Consider the following 21,458-nt stretch of genomic DNA (forward strand, 5'->3'; position numbering starts at 1 on the left):
GTTTCACAAAAGTTCTGAACCCTTCTATTCTCATTGTTTCTACAGATTGTAAATAGAAATTTTTTGCTAAAAGTATTATTATATTATTGATCGATTGACTATGACTTTTCAGATCACACTAGTGCTATCTGCAGGGTTAGCTCCAGGTAAATATTGCAATCCTTCAGCCATTCCTGGACCTGTGACCAAAAACAAGTGGACAGTACCAAAACAAATAATCTAATGATTCTGTCTCCATGGTTTGCCAGTGCTGTGATAAGATGTTGTGTAAAACAATGAATGTGGAGAATTTATCTGCACTGTACAGTATATGTTTGTCGGCTAGCTAGCCAGCCGGTTTAAGACGAATGACTCCATTAATTTTTCAAATTAACTGCCAATATCCCAACATTCCATTCAAACAATGCAGTCAATACACAGCCATACACTGGCTCAAATCAGTTGATGATAGGACTTAGACAAGTTGTAAATGCAACAAGTACTGATATTGTATCATCATGTACTCACCGCTTTCCAAGAAAACAAAATCGAGACATTTATCATCTGTTTACATATATCATAGAGGCTACTTGTTCAGACAATGTGTATAAAACCTGTATAAAGTGTATTTTCAATTATATGATTATATTTTAGGTTGCCTATAATTCCATTACACCATTTCTGATAAATCACATGCCTTACTTTTATTTTCCTGCATAAGTAAAAGCAGAAAATGCATCACCTATGCCTCTACTGCCATTAATTCCAATTAGACTGGTTCTGGATTTCTCCCTGACCAAGATGGCTGACATTTTGGCCCCATTATGGAACTTTGAGGGTTTATGACATAACCCCTTCAGTAGGGTTGGGCAGTATCCAGATTTTCATATCATCATACCTTCCGTCTTTCATCCTGGGATTTATGGTATTACCGGTTTAGTACACAAGGGGGCGCCATAAAATATAATAAAAAGCCCACTGGGCATCTATTACCAGAATGCTAATAAAATTAGCACAAGTAATTGCACAGGAAATCCAATAACTCATCCAAAGGGCTTTGACTTCTCAAACATGGCAGAAAGCTAACACAATATGATGCCCCGTCACCTTATTAATTTAGCTACTTACTTAGATCACTAGCAAGTTAAACTTAGGGGTTGCACTAACGCAGAATTCTGCATTTTTCACGCAGGAAAGAAATATAAAACACATAAGAAATATTTTACATTTTAGTCATTTAGCAGACGCTCTTATCCAGAGCGACTTACAGTTAGTGAGTGCATATATTTATTTTTTGCGTTTTGTAAAGGCAGATCTAAAATGCTTCTTCTTGTAATTTCTGCTCAGCCTTAGATTCATTTTGTGCTTCAGTTGCACTCCATTTTCTGATCTGCTTTATCTTCTAAAGTAATGCACAAGTTGACTGCAGGTATTTACTTAAATTATCTACAAATATAAGAATTCATTGAAAAACGTAAACTAAATAGTTTCAAATGTATTGATGGTATTGAAAAACCATCCTGTGGCTATTTCCAAATATGGTAAATGGTATAGGCTAGGGTATACCGTCCAAGCCTATACCAAACGTAACATATCATACTATATGTAGTTTCTCGGGTTTACGTTTACTATGTTACTAGTCTACGAGACCAGGCTACATGCATCCTTGGACTGCATTTGTCATTCTCATCCTGAATATCATCACAATCCATGATATCCTGCGTGCTCAACCACTCTAAACTTGGACCTATTTATAAACACATTTCCAGTTAAATAAATGAGCCTGTGCTCTGGGATACAACTTTTGCAGAAGGACAGTAGGCTACCTTGCACCGAGCAGCTTAGTCCATCCCTCTGTTCTTTTCCCAGTTTGCCGCATTATAATCGAGTTCCATGCAGGACCCAACATTATCTTGGGCGGCTCTGTGGTGTAGCGGTCTCTCCCCTACACTCGCGTTTCAACAACAGCAGGAAACTGCCTCAAGCCTGTCTCTGACTATTGAATATACAAAAATAGGGGGAAACGGAGACAAATGCGGTGAGGCAGGAAGCAGAAAAAGATTGAGACAACTGGAGTATTTTATCGGGCGGTACGTGGGGATATCAAGGTGGGTGGTTGATTGCGTTGCAATAGCCTACGGTATTTGCCTGCTTCCAGCAGCTCGCACGGCGATATTTTTTGTGCAGAGATAGACACTAATAGTATTGCATTTCGGTGTCTTGTTATTGCATATCCCTCTCTATCTTATAGCCTTGTACAGAACCAGAGTCAGTATATCATATCAGGGTTTCTTTCATTCAGGATCTGCTGTCTAATGTGTCTACACATGTTCAGAGTTTGCTGTAGCCTTATAGCCATGCCTAACAATTAGACACTTGTATTTAGCAGGTATTTGTTCTGGAAGACCACACACCAGTGGATAAACCTAAGCAGCTGCCTTTCCGTTGATCGAGCAATTTATTAATATTAATTCCACATAAAACCCTGGGGGGACTGTCAGGTTCTCTCTCCATCACCTACTTATGTTATTAATCTAATGCTACACTGGACATGATGTTGGTGTACATCCTGCAGGGAAATGCACATCCCAGCAGTCATCCTTGTGCTCAATTAGCTTGCAGCATTTTAAGTATGAGTCATTGCTCCGGATCACTTGTCAACAAACATGGTTTGCCACTGTAGTCAGAGCGTACCTACTCTATTAAAGGAGAATTTAGCAGTGTTAGCCATATTTGTGTTAAAAGATTCATGGACTGAGCGTTCTCTGTACTTCTAGGTGTATTACTGCCTGTCCACTCTGCGGTGGACCTAAGACAGCGCACCGGAGGGGAGAGTGAGGGGTGCTGGGTCACACTGTCAAGTTGCTTCCACTCTGCACCTGCTGCATCATGGGTAACGTCGCTGGCAAGGACAGCCATGGCCCTACAGGTTCCCTACATGAACGTACACACACACACACACTCATTGTCACATTTCATTATATGAAACTCTCTGACAGTAACTCTGATTAGAACATTCTCTTCCTGTTTCCACAATATTTCCTTTCAAGCTGTTTGTACTCTTACACAATTTGTTCATTATCTTTATACCTCCCCTTCTCGATCTGTCTAGCTGTGATTCTCTATTGTAGCATTGCTGACGTCTTATTTTTCTGACACACACACACACTTCCTTCCCTAAACACCTGTTTAAAACCCTGGCCATTCCTATCCTTTCTAGCTGTTTTCATTAGGCTGGAAACAGACTCAGACTGGGGTGAGAATATCTCCCTGGATACTGTGTGCGCTCCGCCAGGCACATGCAATACATCAGGCCGTGCTAGGTGAATGATGAGTCTGCAGAATTCTGCAGCCCAACACAAGGACAGGGAGGGGGAACATGAGACACTAGAGGCTTAGGGAGCTGTGTAACTGTATCTGTCTGTCTGTGTGTGTGTGAATATGCAGTAGAGTATGAAATGGTGGATGTGTTTCGCATGTAAATCAATTGACTGCAAGCAGCAAGAGATGCTGCGTCTAGATTCAGTGAGGGAGTGTGTCTCTAGATATGGCCACTCGGGGATGAGTGGTTGTTAATGTACCAAGGCGTTGGCATGACAGGCTCTGCAGTGACTATCAGCCTACCAGGGACTGTGTGAGAGAGAGGAAGGGCATTGACTGTTTATATATGCATATTCTGCATCAAAGTGCAGGCATCCTCCTATAGCCACACCCAACTCTGGTATCCTGTGTAGTTTTTATAGACAGAAAATAGCTTAGGACAGCAGTTCTCTCTCTCTCTTTTCTGTTCTTCCTCTTCCCTCCTCTCCTTTCCCCTATCTCATATTTATTTAATCCCCCTCTCTCCCCCACTCCACTCTCTCCCCCTCTCCACTCCCTCTCTCTCTCTCTTTCCAGGGTCTCATTTAGATCTGTTCCACACTCCTCCCTCCTCCCCCTCTGATTCTGACCTGGCTGCAGCTCTGGCCTTGGCTCCAGCCGCGGCTCAGCTGTTGCAGCAGGGGACACCGTCCTCTGGGGCCACCCGGGGCATCGTCTGCCAGGGCGGAGCCTCCCCCTCCACCAACTCCAATTGGAGCTACACGCTGTCTGTCCCGCCAGAATGGGCCGTGATTAGCCTAGAGAGCAGTGCATTGCCGCAGGGGACGGGGGTGGAAATGGACGGTGGAAGGCAAACGGTGAGGTGCTCCAGCAGCCACAACAACCACAGCAGCAGTCCTGTGTCCCAAGGCCAGGGGCCTCCGTCGGATGGTAGCCCTTTGGAGCAGCGCTGGCAGGAGCGGGACAGTGGTCTGGAGCCCCAGGCAGGGCCGGTGCGGGCTAGGGAGGAGATGGCCCTGGCTCTGCTCAACCTGCTGGAACATCACAGGTCCACACTGGGGCTCAGTCCGGGCCTGGACGCACCAGCAGGAGCAGCCGGTAAGGTCTCCGCATCTGCATGGCTGTAGTAACCCAATCGATTCATAATTGTTTGTCTTGTCTCAACTTGACAGTGTGCATACATGTCCTTACATTTGTCTTGATCTGTGTGCCATGTGTTTCGTGTGTTTGTGTGTGTGTGTGTGTGTCAGAGCTGCTGAGGCGGTTGATGGTGGAGAGAGAGGAGCTGGTGGAGGAGGTGCGCAGCCTGAAGGACACACTGAGGGTGAGTCAGACGCCCCTCCCTTCTCTTCCCCACTGCATTCCCTCTCTTTCTCCCTCAGCACTGCAGATACAGGGATAGATGGAGGAAATCCTCCAAATTGTTTCAAAGACCACACACGTACACACACACACACACACACACACAGACAGACACAAATATACAATGGGGAAAAAAAGTATTTAGTCAGCCACCAATTGTGCAAGTTCTCCCACTTAAAAAGATGAGAGGCCTGTAATTTTCATCATAGGTACACGTCAACTATGACAGACAAATTGAGAAATTTTTTCCAGAAAATCACATTGTAGGATGTTTAATGAATTTATTTGCAAATTATGGTGGAAAAAATAAGTATTTTGTCACCTACAAACAAGCAAGATTTCTGGCTCTCACAGACCTGTAACTTCTTCTTTAAGAGGCTCCTCTGTCCTCCACTCGTTACCTGTATTAATGGCACCTGTTTGAACTGGTTATCAGTATAAAAGACACCTGTCCACAACCTCAAACAGTCACACTCCAAACTCCACTATGGCCAAGACCAAAGAGCTGTCAAAGGACACCAGAAACAAAATTGTAGACCTGCACCAGGCTGGGAAGACTGAATCTGCAATAGGTAAGCAGCTTGGTTTGAAGAAATCAACTGTGGGAGCAATTATTAGGAAATGGAAGACATACAAGACCACTGATAATCTCCCTCGATCTGGGGCTCCACGCAAGATCTCACCCCGTGGGGTATAATGATCACAAGAACGGTGAGCAAAAATCCCAGAACCACACGGGGAGACCTAGTGAATGACCTGCAGAGAGCTGGGACCAAAGTAACATAGCCTACCATCAGTAACACACTACGCCGCCAGGGACTCAAATCCTGCAGTGACAGATGTGTCCCCCCTGCTTAAGCCAGTACATGTCCAGGCCCGTCTGAAGTTTGCTAGAGTGCATTTGGATGATCCAGAAGAGGATTGGGAGAATGTCATATGGTCAGATGAAACCAAAATAGAACTTTTTGGTAAAAACTCAACTTGTCGTGTTTGGAGGACAAAGAATGCTGAGTTGCATCCAAAGAACACCATACCTACTGTGAAGCATGGGGGTGGAAACATCATGCTTTGGGGCTGTTTTTCTGCAAAGGGACCAGGACGACTGATCCGTGTAAAGGAAAGAATGAATGGGGCCATGTATCGTGAGATTTTGAGTGAAAACCTCCTTCCATCAGCAAGGGCATTGAAGATGAAACGTGGCTGGGTCTTTCAGCATGACAATGATCCCAAACACACCGCCTGGGCAACGAAGGAGAGGCTTCGTAAGAAGCATTTCAAGGTCCTGGAGTGGCCTAGCCAGTCTCCAGATCTCAACCCCATATAAAATCTTTGGAGGGAGTTGAAAGTCTGTGTTGCCCAGCGACAGCCCCAAAACATCACTGCTCTAGAGGAGATCTGCATGGAGGAATGGGCCAAAATACCAGCAACAGTGTGTGATAACCTTGTGAAGACTTACAGAAAACGTTTGACCTGTGTCATTGCCAACAAAGGGTATATAACAAAGTATTGAGAAACTTTTGTTATTGACCAAATACTTATTTTCCACCATAACTTGCAAATAAATTCATAACAAATCCTACAATGTGATTTTCAGGAAAAAATTATTCTCATTTTGTCTGTCATAGTTGACGTGTACCTATGATGAAAATTACAGGCCTCTCTCATCTTTTTAAGTGGGAGAACTTGCACAATTGGTGGCTGACTAAATACTTTTTTCCCCCACTGTATCCCTATTACTTTGAAGTGGATTGCTTTTTCCCTTCTCTACCTGTGTTGTGCTCTGTTTAGGGCTCGATTCAATCGGAAGATCCGCGGTATAGCGTGATTGAAATTTGAACATGATTTCCGATTGAGCCAACATATGCAGCGTTTACCGTGAATGCAGTTTCCGTGAAAGCGGAAACTTTGCCTTTAAGAGTCGATCGTCTCACCAGTGCGTCAAGTAACATAATAAAAAAATCCCCATCAAAATCCGGCAGTTTAAGCTAGCGATATCAGGTTTTTTGCATGGGCCGAGCTACAGTAGTGTTTGTCAGACCATGAGACATCCCGAAAATCACGACCTACAAACTGTTATGACCAGTCTACAGAAAGGGGAGACTCTCACGAACATGATGGTGTTATCCATTTTGCTCTACGACCGCCACAAAGGATTCGACTGAAGGTAACATATACAAATGTATGGAAGTATGGAGGTAGTTTTGTGCCAACGGCTTAGACTTTTAGAGGTTACATTTCAATCACCCTATACCATAGATCTTCCGCAATACGATTTCATCGAGCCCTAAGACTTGGGATTTCATTCAAGCAGTAAGTAAGTGCAATGTTCAGGCAAGTCACAGGGTTTGTGGAAGGCAGGGTTTCTCAATATGTGTGCTAACCTAAGCAACCATTATCAGTGGGGTTTTTTTCTAGGAGGTTCTGTTTGGCCTCCACCATCTGCAAACATTGTACAACAACTACTGTAAATGAGCCAGTGATAAGCAGTGTGATGGCCCTGACATTCAATATGGGAGGTTGTCCCTCTATCTCTAGATTACTGTGATTTAACTGTACACAGGGAACATTGCAGCGATTCCTGGCATACTTTATTGAAGTGTTCACCTGAATCGGTTAGCTAGGTTGTGTAACTTTTCTTTTGACCAATGCAAAATCCCTGTTTTAGACATGTTTACTGTATTAACAGCGCTATTGATTTTCTGATACATATGGCAGTATGCATGTCTGTCTGCTGGCCTAGATGTAAAATGATACCACCTCTACTTCTTCTCCCCTTTGAGTTCCCCTGCCTCTTCTATATGACCCACCCATGATATTAAAGATGATATTAAATATAAACTGAGTGTACAAAACATTAGGAACTGCTCTTTCCATGACAGACTGACCAAGTGAATCCAGGTGAGAGCTATGATCCCTTATTGATGTCACTTGTTAAAACCACTTCAATCAGTGTAGTATGAAAATGTATGCACTCACTAACTGTAAGTTGCTCTGGATAAGCGCGTCTGCTAAATGACTAAAATGTAGATGAAGGAGAGGAGACAGGTTAAAGAAGGTTTTTTAAGCCTTGAGACAATTGAGATATGGAATGTGTATGTGTGCCATTCGGAGGGTGAATGGGCAAGTCAAATGATTTAAGTGCCTTTGAACGGGGTGTGGTAGTAGGTGCCAGGCGTACCGGTTTGAGTGTGAACTGCAGCGCTGCTGGGTTTTTCACACTCAACAATTTCCCGTGTGTATCAAGAATGGTCCACCATCCAAAGGACATCCAGCCAACTTGATAACTGTGGGAACCGTTGGGGTCAACATGGGCCAGCATTCTTGTGGAACGCTTTCGACACCTTGTAGAGTCCATGCCCAGACGAATTTAGGCTGTTCTGAGGGCAAAAGGTGCAAATCAATATTAGGAAGGTATTCCTAATGTTTTGTACACTCTGTATTCCCTGATACAATGAGTCAATTCACTCTCTTACATTCTCCACACAAATGTATGGCTCTGGTTTGAGTGTACAGAATATTTAACTCTGTATCTCTCTCTCTCAATCTGTCTGGTTGTCTCACTCTCTGATAGAGATGGATGGACATTGAATTGTGTCTTTATATGTAAATGATTATTTATTTCTCTCTCTCACTCTCTGGCAGACTGAGCGAGCTGAGTGGCACCAGTTCCAGTGTGATCTGCAGGTGGCGGTGTCTGTGGCCGACCGGCTGCGCATTGAAGCGGAGGAGACTATGGGCACGCTCAGAGAGAGCCACGGGGACGTGGAGGGCCAGCTGGACCAGGCCCACTGCAGACAGCAGGACACAGACCGGGAACTGGAGAGCTTGAGAGCTGAACACAGAGAGGCCTGTCACAGACTGTCTGCTCTCACCCTGGAGCACCAACATACCAGGGCTGAGCTGGACACACTCAGACACATGCAGACAGAGAGAGGGAAGGACTCACACAGTCACAGAGAGATGGAGGGAAGAGACACGGAGGAGAGGCCGGCTGGTGAAGACACTGGTGAAGACATAAACGCGGTGGAGGCGCTGGATGGGAAACAAAGAGAGGATTCAGAAAGAGAAGTGGAAGGAGAGAAAATAATAAATAGTGAGGGAGTGGATGTTAAGATGGGAGGGAAGTCTCCTGAGGAGCTTGTTAGAGGAGGGGAGAACCTGCTCAAAGGGAAGGGGGTAGCAGAGACGTACCTACGGAATTTGGTAGCAGCTGGAGAGAAGGGGTGCGGCTTAAGAGATCCACGGAGGATCGTGATGATGTCAGAGCGTTCCAGGTGAGAGCCTCGTCATGCCTGTATGATGCACTAACACATTGGTCACCAACCGGTCGATCGCCAAGGCCTTCCCAGTTGATCACCAAACATTTCTGTAAAAAACCCAACGATAAAGCCTTGCGTTCCTATTTTTTTACATTTGTTTTGCACTGTTGGTGGTAGATGCGCTTGATTCAGCAGCCCTAGCACCGGGAACGCAAAGTGTTCCCATTTTGAACCATTTAATGTGTCTGAAGGTAGAACTCTGCCTACCTGGCAGGCCCAGAGAGCAAAAAAAGTGCACTTATAGTCCTACTGCTGGCCAATCAGATAGATCAGATCACTGTGTCTGCATTGTTTCCTTGCGCCATAGACTGTAAAAAGAAGCCTTGAACGCACAGCAAAGTTGATAATGTAAAATTTCCAAACTTTTAAAACCATGACTAGAGAGACTCAAAAACAGCAGCTCTATGCTGTATTCGTTATGAGTAAGTTCTTGTTTAAGTTGTTATTCAGCACTGTCAACACTTTGTTTAGAGGGAGAGAGGAGGGATGGTGAGTCAGAATGACCAGGAGATGCAGGCCATCAGTCCAGTAAATAAAATAAAAAAGCTAATTGTTATGGTCACTCAGCTGTGTCTCACAAGTAATACAACAAATTATCTTCACCACTACCAGTGTGATGATATACCTAACATTTTGAAATATAATTTCAAAATGGTCTGAGAAAAACAACATTGGCAGGGCAATTCAAGCATAGCCAGTATGCAGTGATAATGTATTGGGCCTATAGCTTACTGCACAAATGTCATTGCTACAGAACTGTTTTTAATTGGTTACATTTTTTAAGTAATGTATTTTTTATCTGAGTGGTAGATCAACTTTTGACTCAGAAAATGATCTTGACTCAGAAAAGGTTGGTGACCACTGCACTAGCACTTTGGGGGTTTAGCATCTGTTTGTTGTTATCTGAAGCATTTCACTTTGACACAAGTATTATTTTTGAAAGCAGTCTATGATATTTGATGAAAGCTAGCCTGTGTCTCTGTAGGAGCAACAGTTGATATATAGACACAAGAGTCCTACATTTATCTGTTGCAACTAAATCCTATCTTATCTGTTCCAGGAGCCTCTCTCGACTTCCCCTGCCCACTGACTCTCTCCCTGCACAGAATGGTAGCTCCCAGACCACCACTAGTACAACACTGCCTCTATGCAAGGTAACGCTTAAATTCAACCAACAAGTTGTTTTTGGGAGTATCCCATCTCATTGCAATGGTTTCAAATGTCACATGCGCCGAATACAACAGGTGTAGACTTTACCATGAAATGCTTGCTTACGAGCCCTTTCCAATGACACAGAGTAATATAAAATAAAAATAAAATAAATAAATTAGTAACACGAGGAATAAAAATACACAAGAATGGAGCTACAGTGAGGGGAAAAAAGTATTTGATCCCCTGCTGATTTTGTATGTTTGCCCACTGACAAAGAAATGATCAGTCTATAATTTTAATGGTAGGTTTATTTGAACAGTGAGAGACAGAATAACAAAACAAAAATCCAGAAAAACGCATGTCAAAAATGTTATGAATTGATTTGCATTTTAATGAGGGAAATAAGTATTTGACCCCTCTGCAAAACATTACTTAGTACTCGGTGGCAAAACCCTTGTTGGCAATCACAGAGGTCAGACGTTTCTTGTAGTTGGCCACCAGGTTTGCACACATCTCAGGAGGAATTTTGTCCCACTCCTCTTTGCAGATCTTCTCCAAGTCATTAAAGTTTCGAGACTGACGTTTGGCAACTCAAACCTTCAGCTCCCTCCACAGATTTTCTATGGGATTAAGGTCTGGAGACTGGCCAGGCCACTCCAGGACATTAATGTGCTTCTTCTTGAGCCACTCCTTTGTTGCCTTGGCCGTGTGTTTAGGGTCATTGTCATGCTGGAATACCCATCCACAACCCATTTTCAATGCCCTGGCTGATGGAAGGAGGTTCTCACCCAAGATTTGACGGTACATGGCCCCGTCCATCGTCACTTTGATGCGGTGAAGTTGTCCTGTCCCCTTAGCAGAAAAACACCCCCAAAGCATAATGTTTCCACCTCCATGTTTGACGGTGGGGATGGTGTTCTTGGGGTCAAAGGCAGCATTCCTCCTCCTCCAAACACGGCGAGTTGAGTTGATGCCAAAGAGCTCCATTTTGGTCTCATCTGACCACAACACTTTCACCCAGTTCTCCTCTAAATCATTCAGATGTTAATTTGCAAACTTCAAACTGGCATATATATGTGCTTTCTTGAGCAGGGGGACCTTGCGAGCGCTGCAGGATTTCAGTCCTTCACGGCGTAGTGTGTTACCAATTGTTTTCTTGGTGACTATGGTCCCAGCTGCCTTGAGATCATTAACAAGATCCTCCCGTGTAGTTCTGGGCTGATTCCTCACCGTTCTCATGATCATTGCAACTCCACGAGGTGAGATCTTGCATGGAGCCCCAGGCCGAGGAGATTGACAGTTCTTTTGTGTCACCTTACATTTACATTTTAGTCACTTAGCAGATGCTCTTATCTCACCAAGCTGCTTGGCGATGGTCTTGTAGCCCATTGATGTTTCTACAACTTGATTGGAGTCCACCTGTGGTAAATTCAATTGATTGGACATTATTTGGAAAGGCACACACCTGTCTATATACGGTCCCACAGTTGACCGTGCATGTCAGAGCAAAAACCAAGCCATGAGGTCGAAGGAATTGTCCGTAGAGCTCCAAGACAGGATTGTGTCAAGGCACAGATCTGGGGAAGGGTACCAAAACATTTCTGCAGCATTGAAGGTCCCCAAGAACACAGTGGCCTCTATCATTCTTAAATGGAAGAAATTTGGAACCACCAAGACTCTTCCTAGAGCTTGCCGCCCGGCCAAACTCAGCAATCGGGGGAGAAGGGCCTTGGTCAGGGAGGTGAACAATAATCCAATGGTCACTCTGACAGAGCTCCAGAATTCATCTGTGGAGATGGGAGATCCTTCCAGAAGGATAACCATCTCTGCAGCACTCCACCAATCAGGCCTTTATGGTAGAGTGGCCAGATGGAAGCCACTCCTCAGTAAAAGGCACATGACAGCCTGCTTGGAGTTTGCCAAAAGGCACCTAAAGGACTCTCAGACCATGAGAAACAAGATTCTCTGGTCTGATGAAACCGAGATTGAACTCTTTGGTTTTTCAGAGGCAGGTACTGGGAGACTAGTCAGGATCAAGGGAAAGATGAACGGAACAAAGTACAGAGAGATCCTTGATGAAAACCTGCTGCTCCAGAGTGCTCAGGACCTCAGACTGGGGCAAAGGTTCCCCTTCCAACAGGACAACGAGCCTAAGCACACAGCCAAGACAATGCAGGAGTGGCTTCGGGACAAGTCTCTGAATGTCCTTGAGTGGGTGTTATGATGAGTTTCTTGTATCGAGAGGTTCAGTATGTAAGAGAATATGGGACACAGATGGAGAGTTACTTCAGACATTATTTAATGGTTACAATGACAGGCGGTACGGACGTAGCCTCCTGCCATCTGAATGACTTCCATACAAAATCTCTGTTTATATAATGCTCTCCCGATCTACTTGTGTCACCCTAGCCAGGCCATTACCTCACGTACACCTTCTAAGATTATCACAAGTGGCCCCCAATCTATCTTGGCACGCAGACCTTCTGTCCCTCACCAGTGACCTCTATAACACATGGCGTGTCCTTGTCCTCTGTCCAACATGCATCTTATGAGTTTTACATACATTAATGAATCTTGTATCACTTTTTACATTTTAGTCATTTCAGCAGACGCTCTTATCCAGAGCGACTTACAGTTAGTGAGTGCATACATTTCTAAAAAAAAAAAATTTCCCCGTGGGAATTGAATCCACAACCCTGGCGTTGCAAACGCCATGCTCTACCAACTGAGCTACATCCCTGCCGGCCATTCCCTCCCCATACCCTGGACGACGCTGGGCCAATTGTGCGCTGCCCAATGGTTCTCCCGGTCATGACCAAATCTTTACATGTTGCGTTTATATTTTTTGTTCAGTGTATGTATGAGTGTGTTTTATATAGTGCATATACAGTATATAGTCTTAGCCTGGACTAATTCAAGGGTCATTTTCTGACCCATTTGGAAACAGTCATGCATACTATAGCCACTACTGAATGTCCTGTCTGTCTCCTCTCTCTATCTCCTACCAGAAAGAAGAGCCAGCCAAAGGGAGAAGGTTGGACCGCATACTGCAAACACAGGACACCTGGTCCAGCTTCTATACAAGTGTGTTCATTTCATTCACACATACATATACTTTGAGTTCAAAGACAACTGTTTGCTTTTGAATGTGTATAGTGCATTTTGCTATATGTGTAAAGTTACTATGCTCTTGACTAATTGCTAACGTCTGGCAGAAAAACAGGAGGACGACCAGAACGCAGACCCACTGTCCTCGTTCAGGTGAGTGGACGGGCCCTCTAGAGATACTTAAGAAATATGCCCAAATAAAGCCTTCTATCTACCTAGCTATAACTTTTGTCCGTTATCCACCTTCCAGACCTCAGGATGGTTTCAGCATGCTGCTACGACGTCATGGAGGCTCCAGGCGGAACTCACTCCTGCGCTGGTGTCAAAGCCGCACCCAGGGCTACAAGGTCAGAAGTGGCAAAGAAAAGTACCATTCACATTTACCAAACCATTGGTCACCTTATCTCACCAATACAAGTCAACCCTCTATTTTTGATTTTTGTAATAGAATATTGAGATCACCAACTTCAGCAGCAGCTGGGAGGACGGTCTGGCTTTTTGTGCTGTGTACCACACCTACCTACCCACACACATCCCATACAGCAGTCTCAGCCCAGGAGACAAGGTAAGAGAAATGCATTCACATATGACTCCATAGTTCACACAACATACAAACTGTTTTAATGACCTTATTCACACCTAAATGTTTTGTTATGTGCAGAGTGAGAACCTGGGCCTAGCCTTCCAGACAGGGGAAAGTGTAGGAATCACAGCCACACTGGTGAGACACATGTAAACATGCCATGAAAGTTGTTGGGAAATAAACTGTAATATAAAAAAAGAGATTGACTGTGAGTGGAATGGTAGATGTCCTGTCACTGATGTCTGACTGTTTTTCTGAGTCTGGTCATGTTAACGCTTCTCAGTTGCCACCTTTTTAATGTGAGTAGTGTTTGTCCTTGTAGAGCCGAGGGTACAGTTGGGTTGCCATTAAGCTGGTGTCTTTAACAGTGTTTTATTTGCTTGATAGACCGTTGAAGAGATGCTGAGACCAGGTGGGCCCGACTGGCAGAGGGTCCTGGGGTACGTTGAAAGCATGTTTCGTCACTTTGAGATGTGAGGTCATTTCCCTTCTGGCTTCCCTCCCAAACTCGACATCTAACTGGTCCGCCACAACCAGTCTGGTTTGTTTTCTTGCATCATCAACTGAACTGAGACAGCTGATTGGCTGAATTGACTGGCGCACCACTAGGGGGTGTAGGACAACTGTTGGAACTGAATTGTACTTCAGCCTCACTCGCCGTGCAGACTCCTGCTGCCGGCAATTGGTTGTAGGTGCACTGTTTTTTTGTTAAATTTCACGGTGATTTTGCACTGAATATGAGAAGCCATTGGAAATGAGAACACAAGGAGCACCATAGATGAGGAAATTGTGAATGTGACTATCTGAGGACTACAGTATATTCTAGACAATTTGCACCAGGAAAAATTATCAGACTTCAAGTTTATCACTTTGGGTGCCACTGCTGTTCAATGTGTTGCACTTATTCTGATGCCTTTTAATTAAGCACTTTATCAACAATATGAAGTCTGTTCCGTCATCTAAGTTTTTAACTGGAAGATTTGTTATGTTATGGACACTCTCTGCCATGTATCACATTCTTTATCAGACTTTATTTGCTTAGAAATGTTGGGATATTTATGTAGCCATAAGTAGTATTCTAATGTCTATGAACCCCAACTCAAAGCACAAAGAGGAGCCGGACAACTTGAATGAGTTCATTCAGTGGCGCTGCATCACAGCCGGGATCAACCAAGAGTGACTGCCTTTGAGGAAATGTATATACAGAACTGTCTAATTAAGCAATAAGGCCCGAGGGGGTGTGGTATATGGCCAATATACCACGGCTAAGGACTGTTCTTACGCACGACGCAACGCGGAGTGCTAGGATACAGCCCTTAGCTGTGGTATTTTGGCCATATATCACAAACCCCAGAGGTGTCTTATTGCTATTATAAACTGGTTACCAATGTAATTAGAGCAGTAAAAATAAATGTGTCATACCTGTGGTATACACTGATATACCACCGCTTTCAGCCAATCAGCATTCAGGGCTCAAACCACCCAGTTTATAATTAGTTATATGTTGAATCTACGATTGGTTTGAAAATGATTTTTTAAGTCAATGTTTTAAATGTAGAATGAAAACAAAAGTGCCATAGGGTGGACTATTGAACAGAGGGACTTGTCTCCCGTTATGGGAATGGACTGTGAGGTTTTGTCTTGATTATAGGAGCAACAATGTGGCCATATAAGGACTGGATCCTACAATGTTTGAAGATGAGAAATAAAAGAGCTGTACAGTATGTGTAAAGTATAAATTGAGGCATGGGCCGCTCCCCAAAGAGTTTTACTGTGAAATGTCTCTAAATATTGTATTATGAGAATGATGAATAACTGAAACAGTTGCCAAAGCCTTACTGCAATAATAAAGTTTGTGTTAATCTGCTTGGTGTGTTGCTGTTTTCACTTTTAAAAAAGAACATTTCAACAAAAAATTTGAGTAGCATTGTTTTTTACATGTATTAATACATATCTGATCCAGCAGTGACAACTGAGATTGAAAAGGTCACTAAAATGGAATAAAACAAACAACTCTGTATCGCAAGGAATGACACTTCATTCAGTCCTCTCAAACAGCAATTCGTGGTATAAATGACTTAAGGCTAAATGTAAAAAAACTAATACTGAAAACAAATATCCATAAACAAAGGATTTAAGTTAGCTGTCAGAAGTGTATTGCATTTAAATCCAGGAATGCAATATAACTGACTTTGAAGAATGACATTTGTCCATCCTGGTCGGAGCTTGCGATTCTGACATGTGTGTTTTCATTTGAACCAATACAGGTCTGATTTGTGTGCTTTATCCCAGGGTGTTAGTACTAACTAGGTAAGTTAACCAATTCACTTTTTCCTACAATTGATTGAAAATAATATAATGAGATGAGTTCCAAGCGTGCACGTACTTGATGAAATTGACCATGCACACACATTTTCAAGTCCAGTAACATTTTTAGATGTCCCTTCTGAAAGACCAAGGCAAGTTTCTTAGGAAGCTGGGATGGCACCACCTATGGGTGGAGTGGACAGGGGAGGCAGGAGAAGAGACTTCAGTTTGACGGACATGGCTGCTATCTCTGGGTCCTGAGTTTCATACATCTTCACCAGACGGGCAAATTTAAGGACACCTGAAAAATTGTTAAAACAAGCAATGACCACCATGATTTCACAAAGAGCTCGAACTGAACATGATGAAGCAAAAAGATGGTGTTCAGTCATCACACAAATCAATGACACTGAAAAGTGACAATAGATTGTCTCTCTCTATCGCTTCATTCTATATCGAACAGGTTTCACAAAGTGGCATCTTACCCTCTCCCTCGTTGTTGAAGCCATACGCCTTGATGACCTCCTGTTGGATCTGGGTGGCCACAGGGAGCACCAGCTGCAGCATCTTGCCCATGTCGTTGCAGGCGCTCTCCCGTGCCTCCTCCATCCGTGCTGCATTCTCTGGCACAGAGAAGGCCTGGATGACCTCACTCAGCACCACTGCAACACACAAGAGCACTGTGAAGAGATCTGTGCCACTACTGGGCATTAGTAATAGAGCGGGGTGGCAGGTAGCCTAGCAGTTAAGAGCGGTGGGCCAGTAACTGAAAGGCCACTGGTTCAAATCCCTGAGCTGGCAAGGTGGAAAAAACCTGCTGGCAAGGAAGTTAACCCACAACAACAACTGCTCCCCGGCACCGTGGACGTCGTGGACGTCGATTAAGGCAGCCCACCACACCTCTCTGATTCAGAGGGGTTGGGTTAAATGCAGAAGACACATTTCAGTTGAATGCATTCAGTTGTGCAACTGACTAGGTATCCCCTTTCCCTTCCCTAGATAAGCCAAACGTATGTGACTGTTCATACCTCTGGCCTGCTCAACAGTGAGGGTGGGCTGCTGGGCTGGAGCTGAGGCCATTATGTGTCTGGAAAAAAAGGTGTGATATTAGAGTGGATATTGAAATGAATAATGTGTATTTCAGACACTTAGCTATCTTCTGCATTTGTATGTACAGTGAGTAATACTTTCCTGTGTCCATTACTTACACAAACATTGGACAACTGCATAAATGGGCATATCTATCTAGCTATATATTTAGCCTTATCAAATGAATCCAGAACTATGGATGGAGATTCTTTACATGAGTACAGTACGCTTGTAGCAAGCTAGTTAGCTGTTGTGGCTAGGTTAGCTAGCTAGCTATTCCATCTTTAACGGTTATCAAAAACGCTTGAATTGTAAACTATAATAGCGTTACTCTGGAATGCGCAATTAAATACCTAAATAATCAATAAAATGCAGTATTGGTTACTTACAATATATCAGTGGAATAAATACAAACAGTCTAGCAAGAAATGTTTGGCTTGTCAGCTGGGTGGTGGGGGAGTGGCGCTTTACGACTCAACCTACGTCATTACGTACGCCTGGCTGAACAGGAAAGTAAACAAACTGAAGTGAAACAGATTTAACATATTTCATACTTCCTATGACAGTGAAACATTTAATTCGAGCATTACCATGAAAACACTTTTGAGACTATATTTCCGCGGTTGAGAAGACGGGATTTCACACGAACAATCTTGTTGGGACCGCTCAAAATCTAGCTAGCCCAGGCAGTAGCCAGTACTTTCCTATCTGTAGTGCACATTTTGCCACGCAGTCTTTCATTGCCGCATGACTCAGAAGTTGATCACAATATGGAGCAAAAGCTTGCGGAGTTCAGAGCCCGAAGAAGGGCTGATGTGGCCGCTAAGAAGAGCGAATCTTCTGAAAAGCAGCCCAAAACATCATCTGACAGTGGCAGCACTTTGATGTCGGCCAGTTGCCAGTCATCAACAGCGGATGCAGACACACAGGAGTTAACAGAAGATCCAATCTCAGCTGTCTATCAGGCTACAAGGACTAAACATTGGGGGGTAGGCTAAAACTCAATACTCAAAATACAATGGTCCGGTTACCCGGACACAGTTTAAGCCTAGTCCTGGACTAATAAACACTTTAATTGGAGAGTCATTGAGCATGCTGTCTGGGAAACTGGCCCTATTTGTCAAGTAGATGTCAGTTAGTAATACACTTTGATTCCATCTTGTCAATGTTCGCTAACTTAATTTCTTCTTTCCCCAACTTTTTAGGATGACTGGTTGCTGGAGAGCAATCTGGGTCAATGGCTTGGTTCGACACGACTGGCTTTCACAAATCTGACTTTGCTGAAGGTGTTGCTTTGGCTGGTTCTACTTGGGCTGTTCACTGAGCTGGAATTTGGGTTGCCTTTCTTCCTTATCTCTCTCTTCTACTGGCTGTATGAGGGGCTGCGGAACCCAACTGCACGTCAACCAGGAGAACTGAGCGCTTACTCAGTGTTCAACCCAGACTGTCAGCCTCTCCTGGGGGCACTTACAGCAGAGCAGCTAGAGGGAGAGATGGGCTACAGACCACTGGCCAACAGATGAGACCCTCAAACAACTGACTTTAATCTGAAATTGAATAGCTAACTGGAAATGTATTTATTTGAATGGTGCACATTGCTGATGTTGATTTTGAAGTCAAATGGAGCCTATTCCAAACTACAAGATCATTCACCACTGCTGCACATTGATGATGCTGTGAAAGAACAAACATCTGCTTGTTAATTCCATTAAAATGTGTGTACTTGAACATGATATTACTGTACTTTGAACACACACACAGAGAGAAAGAATTTTGACAGTGTGAAATATTTTAGAAAAATATACTTTTTAATATCTCTGACAATGCTTGGTTGAGTCACGTTTACAACATTTCCTTGCGCTTTACGACACGACAGACGTTATTGGCCCTTCGGTTGTGGCTTCCAAACAGGGTACAAGTTGACGTCGACAGGTGGGCAGGGAAGCCCTTTGTTTTGCGAGCATGGAGAGGCCAGAGATAGACGGACTAGTAAATTGGGCTAAGGAACAGAAGGTGGGTATTGGAGAAAGGCCATCAGTGCATGTTTTACAAGCAGTATAGCGGATGAAAGCACGGCATGAGCGTGGTGAACGGATCGACGTGGTTATGGACAGCGATGAAGAAGGAGAAGCAGTGGGAAGATGTGTGTTGAGGAAGAATGGCGCCAAGTACCAACCGTATTCTGCTGTCTGATGGCTCTGAACATGACGAGAGTGAGGAAGAATTACCTGTGGTGACAGACGTGGTGAAGACCTCCGAGTCCAAGCCTTGCCCTGATGGTCATGCAAAGGATGATTTGGGCCCAGTGGGAGTGACATTTTTGGAGAAAGTTGATCCCTGCCTTCTGGATCAGCCAAGCCAAATGTAGTCTCAGGCTGGGTAGAAGTTGGGTACTGTTAAATCGGTGAAGGTAGCTCGATGTGGACTTGTGATAATTTTCTGTGTTTCTTCTGTCCAGAGGGAGCAGGCGCTTCGTGTCACGTGCCTAGGGACAAGACCTGTGACTTGCTTTACTCTCTGGAGCAGGGCACCTTTGAAAGAAGTGATTACTGGTGTGGCGTTAAGTGTTGAGGTGGAGCAACTAAAATGAAAGATTCCCTGTGTCAATGACGCCCTCCGTTTGGTGAGACGCAGACCTGGTGGCGAGCATGGTGAAACTGAGAAGACAATGTTTGTCCGTTTGAGTTTTGAAGCAGAATCTTTACCTGATGAAGTCATGTTAGGATATGTCAGTTATCCTGTGAGAGCTTTTGTGTCACACCCGCTAAGGTGTTTCAGATGCCAAGTTTATGGTCATGTTGCAGCACTGTATAGGAGGGAGATTCCGAGATGTGAGAAGTGGGCAAGAGGGCATGGGACAAAGGAATATGTAGTATCCGTGGAGAAAACTGTGTGTCAATTGTAGGGGTGCCCATGTTACTGGGGATCAGAAGTGCCCGGTGTGAGAGAGACAGGTTGAGGTTACCAGGGTCAGAGGTTGCCAGGCTCAGAGTAGAACAGAAGGTGTCGTATGCTGAGGCAGTGAAGAGAGTAAAGGATGATGGGTGAAGGGTGAGTAGTAGGCCAAGGCCAATACAGTGATACGAATTTGTGCTTCAGTAAGGTTGGCTTCTTAGCATTCTTTGCCATGGTTATCAACTGTACCACAGAAATGGAAGGTAAATCACAGAAAATAGATGTTGTGCTGGCAGCTGCAGAGAAGTACTTGGGTGTATGAGGTTTTACTGCAGAAGAATTAAGGTGCATTGAGTGAAAGAGACCTGTCCTCCCAGGCATCGGCCTGGTGTAGGAACAGTTTGGGTCAAAGTAGCGGAATGGGGTGGTGCTAAAAAGTAAAATAATGAAATAGTGGTATATAGGTGTAGGGTTAGTTGGTGGTGCAATTTTTTCCTTCTCCCCCTTCTTTTTTGTTTTTGTATCACCTAATGTAATGTGATCGACCACACATTACTGTACAGTAGGTGGCGGCATGCACAAAAAAACGTGCAAACGCCATGATACCAAAGAAGAAGAAGATGCAGATGAAGAAACAGACGTCATTACGTACGGTCGAACAGGAAGTAAACATTCCACAGTAGAACAACAGATTTTAAGATCTCTCGTCTGCGAATTTGTCATACCGCTCTTTGTGACAGTGAACCGTTGAATTCCATCAGTGCCTTGAAGCGCCTTATATAACATTTTCGCTATTGAGAAGGCAGGATTTCGCACGATCGAGGGGCAATCTGCTAGATACACCTCTCAACAATCCATCTAACGTTAGCTAGATGGCTAGCTAGTGTTTTTACCAGTGATTGATACGCGCCGTGCACAGCGCGCACATTGCATAGATTGCCACGCACTCTATAATTTCTGCATGAGCATGAGTCAGAAGTTGTTAACATTCGCAAAAGCTTGTAGAGTTCAGAGCCCCGAACAAGGGCTAGTGAGATGCAGCCCATAACATCACCTGGCAGTGGCAACACTTTGAAGTCCGCCAGTTGGGAGTCAACAGCTGATACAGACGCACTGGAGTTGACAAAACATCCGATGTCTGCCGTCCCTCAGGCTACAGGGACTTTACAATGGGGGGTAGGCTAAAATTAAATTACTCAAATGACTAAAACGTCAGGTACTGAGGTAGCTTCATGGCATAGTCATAGATAGCTAACCTTAATTCCACCCATTAATGTTAGCTAGCTGACTTGATTCTCTCCTCACTTTTTTAGGATGACTGTCTGCTGGACTGCATTCTGGGT

The 21,458-nt window shown here is 44.1% G+C and overlaps 3 protein-coding genes across 5 annotated transcripts; 2 read left to right on the plus strand and 1 right to left on the minus strand.

Moving 5' to 3' along the window:
• Positions 1–1,687: 1,687 nt before the first annotated feature.
• On the plus strand, positions 1,688–15,109 carry LOC121552171 (cytospin-A). 3 transcript variants are annotated; one of them, XM_041864891.2, is made up of 12 exons: positions 1,690–2,087; positions 2,757–2,908; positions 3,877–4,398; positions 4,551–4,624; positions 8,305–8,936; positions 10,042–10,135; positions 13,142–13,217; positions 13,349–13,394; positions 13,492–13,588; positions 13,690–13,806; positions 13,903–13,962; positions 14,212–15,109. In XM_041864891.2, exons 2-12 carry the CDS (start codon positions 2,869–2,871, stop codon positions 14,299–14,301), a joined length of 1,848 nt encoding a protein of 615 aa, XP_041720825.2. In that variant the 5' UTR covers positions 1,690–2,087; positions 2,757–2,868; the 3' UTR covers positions 14,302–15,109. The 3 variants fall into 3 exon arrangements, with proteins under 3 accessions (XP_041720828.2, XP_041720825.2, XP_041720826.2); XM_041864892.2 differs by having other exon boundaries at positions 2,757–2,872; XM_041864894.2 differs by lacking the exons at positions 13,903–13,962; positions 14,212–15,109 and having other exon boundaries at positions 1,688–2,087; positions 13,357–13,394; positions 13,690–13,781.
• Positions 15,110–15,736: 627 nt separating this feature from the next.
• On the minus strand, positions 15,737–17,706 carry grcc10 (gene rich cluster, C10 gene). Its single transcript, XM_041864896.2, has 4 exons — positions 17,610–17,706; positions 17,160–17,218; positions 16,617–16,793; positions 15,737–16,432 (listed from the first exon to the last, which is right to left on the minus strand). Exons 2-4 carry the CDS (start codon positions 17,209–17,211, stop codon positions 16,293–16,295), a joined length of 369 nt encoding a protein of 122 aa, XP_041720830.1. The 5' UTR covers positions 17,212–17,218; positions 17,610–17,706; the 3' UTR covers positions 15,737–16,292.
• Positions 17,707–17,719: 13 nt separating this feature from the next.
• On the plus strand, positions 17,720–18,948 carry LOC121552172 (SAYSvFN domain-containing protein 1). The gene is made up of 2 exons (XM_041864895.1): positions 17,720–18,209; positions 18,426–18,948. Exons 1-2 carry the CDS (start codon positions 17,991–17,993, stop codon positions 18,741–18,743), a joined length of 537 nt encoding a protein of 178 aa, XP_041720829.1. The 5' UTR covers positions 17,720–17,990; the 3' UTR covers positions 18,744–18,948.
• The last annotated feature ends 2,510 nt before the right edge of the window (positions 18,949–21,458 follow it).

The sequence above is a fragment of the Coregonus clupeaformis genome, chromosome 36, assembly GCF_020615455.1.
Source record: "Coregonus clupeaformis isolate EN_2021a chromosome 36, ASM2061545v1, whole genome shotgun sequence".
Classification (NCBI taxonomy): Eukaryota; Metazoa; Chordata; class Actinopteri; order Salmoniformes; family Salmonidae; genus Coregonus; species Coregonus clupeaformis.

Excerpts from the sequence above, each read along its gene's own strand:
- LOC121552171 (XM_041864891.2), top strand. The coding sequence starts at position 2,869 with ATGGGTAACGTCGCTGGCAAGGACAGCCATGGCCCTACAG. Across the intron at positions 8,937-10,041 it reads ATGATGTCAGAGCGTTCCAG|GAGCCTCTCTCGACTTCCCC; the intron begins GTGAGAGCCTCG and ends TATCTGTTCCAG. Across the intron at positions 13,218-13,348 it reads CTGGTCCAGCTTCTATACAA|AAAAACAGGAGGACGACCAG; the intron begins GTGTGTTCATTT and ends AACGTCTGGCAG.
- grcc10 (XM_041864896.2), bottom strand. The coding sequence starts at position 17,211 with ATGGCCTCAGCTCCAGCCCAGCAGCCCACCCTCACTGTTGAGCAGGCC. Across the intron at positions 16,794-17,159 it reads CACTGTTGAGCAGGCCAGAG|TGGTGCTGAGTGAGGTCATC; the intron begins GTATGAACAGTC and ends TGTGTGTTGCAG. Across the intron at positions 16,433-16,616 it reads CTTCAACAACGAGGGAGAGG|GTGTCCTTAAATTTGCCCGT; the intron begins GTAAGATGCCAC and ends ACAATTTTTCAG.
- LOC121552172 (XM_041864895.1), top strand. The coding sequence starts at position 17,991 with ATGGAGCAAAAGCTTGCGGAGTTCAGAGCCCGAAGAAGGGCTGATGTG. Across the intron at positions 18,210-18,425 it reads CAAGGACTAAACATTGGGGG|GATGACTGGTTGCTGGAGAG; the intron begins GTAGGCTAAAAC and ends CCAACTTTTTAG.